At 60.2% G+C, this 7009-nt stretch overlaps 1 protein-coding gene across 1 annotated transcript in view; it reads left to right on the plus strand.

Moving 5' to 3' along the window:
- Positions 1-6050, plus strand: part of HS3ST6 (heparan sulfate-glucosamine 3-sulfotransferase 6) — a 7112-nt gene extending 1062 nt beyond the window's left edge. Inside the window, exon 2 of the mRNA XM_007453561.1 lies at positions 5306-6050. Coding sequence (XP_007453623.1) covers positions 5306-5921 — 616 coding nt within the window. The 3' untranslated portion in view covers positions 5922-6050. The remainder of the gene's footprint in view (positions 1-5305) is intronic.
- Positions 6051-7009: the final 959 nt, after the last annotated feature.

Below are 7009 nucleotides of genomic sequence, written 5' to 3' on the forward strand. Positions count from 1 at the left end.
CCCCGCGCAGCCCGCAGCCCAGGGCCGTCCGGCCTGCCGGTGGCCAGTGGCTCGGGCCGCCGGCGCTTCCCGCAGGCGCTTATCGTGGGCGTGAAGAAGGGCGGCACGCGCGCCCTACTGGAGTTTCTGCGGCTGCACCCCGACGTCCGCGCGCTCGGCTCGGAGCCCCACTTCTTCGACAGGTGCTACGAGCGCGGCCTCGCCTGGTACCGGTGAGCGCTCGTCCCGTCCGCCCCATCGGCTTCCTGGCGGGTGCCTTCCGGGAAACCGCGTGGTGTGCCCCCAGGGGTCTCACTGGGGACCCCGCGGGGCGAGGACTCCAGGCATCTTCTGGGGCTGAGACCAGCCTGCGTGGGGGCTGAGGCTTGACCGGGAGGACGCGGCCCTCCTACAGCAGGTTTTATGCAAAAGAGGGTCGGTCACTGGCCATGGACTCCCAAAAACTTTGAAAACTCCAGGGAAAGCCCTGGTTCGGGGCTAGAGTGCGATTCCAGCCGCGAAGTAGTTTGGAGGCTGTGGGGTCTGAGGTGCTTTAGAAATGCTTCGTGCTCAGTTGGCCCTCTCCCCTGCATCACTGAGGGGAGCATGTCTGAACTCTGGTCAGTTACCTTAAGAAAGGGTCTCCGGGTTCCCTGCAGCCTCCTAGAAAGTATCTGTCAACCCATTCCCCATCCCTGAGACCCCTGATCCTGGAGAGAGGAATCCTCCATAGTCCTGGGTGTCTGGAGAAAGTCTGGTCTTTAGAAAGGAGGAGGGTGCCTTTGAGTCAATGCCCAGGGATGGGAATTGGGACCCCAGCCTCATGTCATGGGGCTCTGTAGCTGCCCTGACTCCCACCCAGTATGGCCTTGGGGGGTGTGGTGGAATGTGGGGGAGCACCCAGCCGCAGCTGAAGTAACCTGTCCTGGTGGCTGGTCAAACACCAGCCCCTCCCTGCCGAGGTTAGCACCGAAGGATGAGTGTGAGGCCCAGCCCTCTGCCTCTGTCAGTCGGGCACAAGCCTGCCTCAGCGCCCTATCCCTTCCTTTGGGGAAATGAGGGCTTACAGATGGAGGGTGAGTCACCCCACTCCTCACAGCACCAGCCTCATCTCCAAGCTTGGGCCAAGCCCCTAAGGGCCAGAGAAGACCCTGCCCAAGGTCACCTGGTGAATTAGTGGTGAGTGGGGGGTGGCAGGATTGAGACTTTTTACCTCCAGGTTTACCAGTTTTTCTGTACCCAGATTCCACCCTGCCCCCCACCCCTTGTTATCTTTGCTATTTTGCATCAAAATTACTTATGGGTTTGGAGGGCTCTCAATGATAACAGGGGGTTCTGGCTCATGAACTCTGAAGAGTTGCTGCTGTCAGAGGTCTAGGGAAGTTGTGTGGTGACGGGGGAGGTGAGTCCATCTCTGGACCCGACTGTCTGAATCCCTGCATTCTCAGCACTCAGGGAGAGACCACTACCCGACTCTGACAGTGCTTCAGCATCTGAAAGCATCCCTAATTCCTCACTTCTGTGCAGAGGAAGAAGAGGAGGGGGGAAGGAGGAGGATGGGGAAGGGGAAGGACACACTGTTAACCATAGTGCAAATTTCAGAGCTCACTACTGACCCCATAAGCTGGGCTAATGAGGGGCTGCAGGAGAGTCTAGAATTGGGTTTAGACCTAAAAAGGCTCCCAAAGAGCCAGGGATCCTGAGAGCCTATCCAGGCCCTCCCTGGGCACATGCTCCAGCTCTGGGGGACTGGTCTGGGGAGCCTGAGGGGCCTGAGAGGAAGCCAGCTGGACCCAGATTTGGGGTCAGATCCTCAGCACAGGGGAGGGGCTCTTGGGACATTGGTGTCCCTGAGGCTGGAGATGGGAGTGGGATGATTCAGCAGCCTGTTTAAGTCTGGTAGAGGAGACTTTCTCCTTCCTCGGCCCAGCCACCGCACTGCGGGGAGGGGTGCTGCAGAGGAGGCAGAGGGTCAGGTCCGTGGCTTCCGCCCCTTTAATCTGGAGCTGTCCCTCGGGGCTGGCTAGTGCTGACCCTTCACTGGCTGGTGCAGGGCTGAGCTTCTGGAGTGCGTGTGTCCACGTGCCTTCCAAGGGACGAGGCCATGTGCTGATGTGGCATGGTGTTGCTCACAGGCATGAACCTGACTGTCCTTCCAACCAGCGGTGAGTGTACAGTGAACCTCTGAAAATGCCCACCCCTGCCTGTTTCCCCAGCTGCAAAGAGGACGCCCAGCACCCGGGCAGGGAGGGTCTGGTGGCCTTGTCTGCTCTCAAGACCCTGGGCCCAGCCTCCAGAGCCTGTTCTTGGTGGGGGTGTGGGGCGGTGAGTAGAGGAGCAGTGGCCAATGCCCCCAGTTGACTTTCTGGGACACCTGTTCCCACTGGGCTGTGACCAGGCAGTGACTCTGGCCCTTCCCTTGGCCTTGGCAGGGGTGCTGGGCTGCTCAAAGTTGACTTTGGCCAAACCAGTCCCCCTCCCTGGGCCTCAACTCATCCCTCAGGCTCTTGAGGATCCTCCTTCTTGGGGACCGTGACCCCCAAGTGTCCCCAAGCTCACACAGCATTTGTTCATCTAGTCACTGACTCATTGAGCACCTTCTGTTTGGCAGGTGCTGGGGTCACACAGACAAACACCCCCAAGTCTCAGTTCAGAAGGGGGCGCCCTGTCTGGGGGCAGGTGGGGGCTGTACTTTGACCTTAGTATTTTGGAAAAGCACAGAGACCAGGAGGGATACAGGTAGGGCCACCCCCTTGGCTCCTGGTACTGTGTTGTTCCAGACAGGAACCATAGCTGGTTTCTGCTGAGTCCCAGGCCCCCGCTGGATGAGGCCCAGGCGAGGTGCAGGATAGGGGGGTGGGGGTGGGGCTGAGACAGAGGAGGGAGAGTTGCCTGGGGCTGGATGGAAGCCGCAGGGAAATGCAGACCAGATGAGCAGGTAGGGAGTGTCCACAGAGCAACTTGTCAGATGTTTGCCGTGTGGGGGTCAGAGTCCTGTTCCTCTCATCCTCTCCCCAGTCTCTCCCACCCCCAAGAAACCCCCATCCCCCCCTCCTCTGTGCCTGGCTGGCTGGGGACAGGCTTCTGAGGCCTGGGGAGGTTGAGTAATTGATCCCAAAGATCTCAGATCTCAAAGCTGGTTTGTGGCAAGAGTGGGCCTGGAAAGTCAGCCTCCCCCATCCCTGTTCCCATCCGCCTTCCACGGTGGGGCTGGGGGCACCTCCCTGACTTCCTCTCCTCTGACTTCCTTGGAGAGAAAACAGCAATGGGTGCTAAGGTCCCTCTAATTTTTGTCAGCTTCCTTGCAGCCCCTCCCCCCAGGCAGGCGGGAAGGGGTGGGGATACTCAGAACCAGGTGAGCCCAGTCTGGAGAAGGAAAGAGGGTGCTCGTGGGGTCACTGGACACCTGGGGGAGGAAAGGGATGGGAAGGGGGTGTCAGAGGTCGGTGAGGAGGGTCCCAGAGCAGTCAGGGCTGGTTCCCTCCCTCAGGAGGGTGATGAAGGGAGGGCGGTGACTTCTGATGACGTCTGTCAGCACTGGCTTATGTCTGTGGGTCTCAGCATCGAGGTCCAGTGCGGGGAGATCCCCCTTCTTTTGTCCTCCCTCTTGTGGGAAGGGGGGTTCCCTGAGCTGGCTACCCCAGGCTGCAGTCCTGAACCTCAGCCCTTGGCCTTGTTCCCACCCAAGTTCTCTTTGAACTTATTCACAGGGAGGGCTGGGTGCAATTCCCACCTGGATTCCTGGGAGCAGAAGCCAAGCCAACACCGCCTCCCAGCAGCTGCAGCCGGCATCCATCCCAGCACTTCCTGCTCCATCTCTGAGCCTCAAGTGGGGCAGTGAGTGGGGTGGAAGGAGTCTCAGATCACTCCTGGGACATGGGGGGAGCAGAATTGTCTCCCATGACTTCTGTAGACCAGCTCTGCCCAGGGCCTTAGTTTGAGGGGAGGGGCAGCTCCCACAGCCGGCAGACCCTGCAGCCCACCCCACTCCCCCGAGCCAAGAGGGTGGTGTCAGGGGAGCCGGCGGCATGCCTGGGACTCATGTGTGCACGTTCTCCAGTCCCGACATCAGCACCCTCCAAGCTGAGCATGCCAACTCGTGTGCCTATACACCTGGGTGTCCACCTGGCCTGAGAAGGAAGAGGAGACCGTCTCTCAGAAGCTCGAGTCTGGGGGTCACTAGGCTGGTTGAGACCTGAATTCTGTCCTGTGTGTCACCCTCCTGGCTGGGGCCAGTCCTGAGGGCTGTCAGCGGGATTGGGGACAGCTCCTTCAGAGATGGGGTACAGAGACACCCCCAACCCCGTCCCTAGCACAGAGCCTGATAGCCTCTGCCTCTGTTGACCTTGTTCCCAGCTCTCTCGGAGCTGTTTGCTCAGCTGGCCCTGCTGCTGCACCCTGCCCCTCCCCACCCTGTTCTACCTGGCTGGCAGGGTGGCCTCAGGATGCTACCCAGGGTCCCTGGACTGCCTGGGTGGGGTGATAGGATGGGCTTCCCCAGGTTTGTGGTTGTCAGGGGTCTGTCACCAGCCGACTCCCCCGGAACCTTGGGATGGGGTCAGTGCCCCCCAACCCCCACCCCTGGTCAGAATGAGAGGATTGCTCGGAAATGCTGCAGCTGCAGCCTTGCACCATGGGTTCCAAGCCGGGTCTGGGCAACCCAGGCGGCTGGGGTCTTGAGACAGATCCTCAGGCTGCCTCAATGACCTCTCCAGTGTCCTGGGCTGCGCTGTGGCTTTCAGCATTCTGGGGGGCCCAGGTCAGGGAGAATTAGCAGGGCTGCCACCAAAGGTGGGAGACGCCATGCAGGGGAGGGAGTGATAGGAGGGGCAGCTGCCCATTTTTGGGGACACTTGTCAGTAACTAATGGCCTAATTCAGGGGACACCATCAGCCACTTAATGAAAGTGTGACTGGGGTAATTACAGTGCAGGGGCCTGTGGGGGTGGGGAGGGTGGGTGGAGCCTTGTGGGTGGTAAGTCTGGGGAATGCTGGGTCTGGGGTGAGAGGCACAGCAGTGTCAAGGTTGGGGTGCAGTCAAGCTCTGGGAGGGGTGTGGATAGCCTTGGAGGATGGGCCCCTACTGTGAGCCTGTGCTGAGGCTGGGCACCCTCACGGCCCACACCCCAGGCTGCCCACCCAGACACTTAGGATGGGTGGGCCTGGTGGGGAAGGGGAGATGGGGAGGCTTGCCTGTCTTGTAGGTATGGGGCTTCCCTGGAGGAAGGGGAGGTTAGTCTCGGGCCCCTGGGGGCCGGTCTAGCATGGGAGGACTGGAGGAGGGCCAGCACCTGCTCATGCCCCCCTCTCCACCCACCTTCCCACAGGAGCCTGATGCCCCGCACCCTGGATGGGCAGATAACCATGGAGAAGACCCCCAGCTATTTCGTGACCCGGGAGGCCCCACGCCGCATCCACGGCATGTCCCCGGCCACGAAGCTGATCGTGGTTGTGCGGAACCCTGTGACCCGGGCCATCTCTGACTATGCGCAGATGCTCTCCAAGACACCGGGGCTGCCCAGCTTCGGCACCCTGGCCTTCCGCCGAGGCCTGGGCCCTGTGGACACGGCCTGGAGTGCCGTGCGCATCGGCCTGTACGCCCAGCACCTGGACAACTGGCTGCGTTACTTCCCGCTGTCCCACTTCCTCTTTGTTAGTGGCGAGCGCCTGGTCAGCGACCCAGCTGGGGAGCTGGGCCATGTGCAGGACTTCTTGGGTCTCAAGCGGGTCGTCACAGACAAGCACTTCTACTTCAACGCCACCAAGGGCTTCCCCTGCCTCAAGAAGGCCCAGGGTAGCGGCCGTCCCCGCTGCCTGGGCAAGTCCAAGGGCCGGCCCCACCCGCGTGTGCCCGAGGCCATGGTCCAGCGCCTGCGGGCCTTCTACCGGCCCTTTAACCGCAAGTTCTACCAAATGACTGGCCAGGACTTCGGCTGGGACTAATGGGGCTGGGGAACCCACGCCCTGCCTGGGGACGCTCAGTGACCTTAATTTATACCTGTCACCCAGCCGGAGCGGACCCTGTACACAGGGCTGGGCAGAGAGAAATATTTACAAAATAAAGTTTGGATCTGTGTTCTTCTACGTACCCTTGAGGGTTGGAGGGTGGGGTTGGAGGTGCCACCTCCTGCAGGGATGATAATCCTACCAGCTAACATTACTGGGTGCTGTTCATGCTGGGAGTGGTTAAAAACCCGATCCTTGTCTATCCCTCTAGGTGGGCAGTGAACTTGGTCACCTGTCACAAGTGAGCAACTTAGGCTCAGAGAGGTTTGGGGCCTGCTCAGTGACATACAGCTCAGCCCTGGTGACTCTGGAGACCACCCTCAGGCTCTCTTCTCAGCCCTGGGATGCCAAGCTGGGTTGTCCCATATTCCGAATGGGGAAACTGAGGGCCCAGGTTGCTTGAGTGGTGGGGCAGGATTAAAGCTGGGTCTGTCCGGTTCTTCAGGCTGCACCCATGACCTCAGTTAATTCTGTGTCCCTGTGCCCACTGAACACTCCCTCCTGGAAACCTGGTGGAATCTCTGGACAGCGGGTATGAGGTGACTCCCGTGTGCAGGGTGTTTCTTTTTTTTTTTTAATTAATTAATTAGTTAATTATTTGGCTGCGTTGGGTCTTCGTTGCCGCGTGCGGGCTTTCTCTAGTTGCGTCGAGCAGGGGCTACTCTTCGTTGCGGTGCGAGGCCTTCTCATTGCGGTGGCTTCTCTTGTTGTGGAGCACAGGCTCTAGGCACGTGGGGTCAGTAGTTGTGGCTCATGGGCTCTACAGCACAGGCTCAGTAGTTGTGGCGCACGGGCTTAGTTGCTCCGCAGCATGTGGGATCTTCCTGGCCCAGGGATCGAACTCGTGTCCCCTGCATTGGCAGGTGGATTCTTAACCACTGCACCACTAGGGAAGTCCCAGCGTGTTTCTTCTAACAGCCTCCAAGGAGCTCCCTGCACAACCATGCGTCACCCACCCAGGCACTGCCCACCACAGGCCCCACCCACCAGACTGCAGGGCACGCCCACTCCCCCAGGCCCTCCAT

This window comes from Lipotes vexillifer, unplaced genomic scaffold (assembly GCF_000442215.2).
Source record: "Lipotes vexillifer unplaced genomic scaffold, Lipotes_vexillifer_v1.1 scaffold914, whole genome shotgun sequence".
Lineage (NCBI taxonomy): Eukaryota > Metazoa > Chordata > Mammalia > Artiodactyla > Lipotidae > Lipotes > Lipotes vexillifer.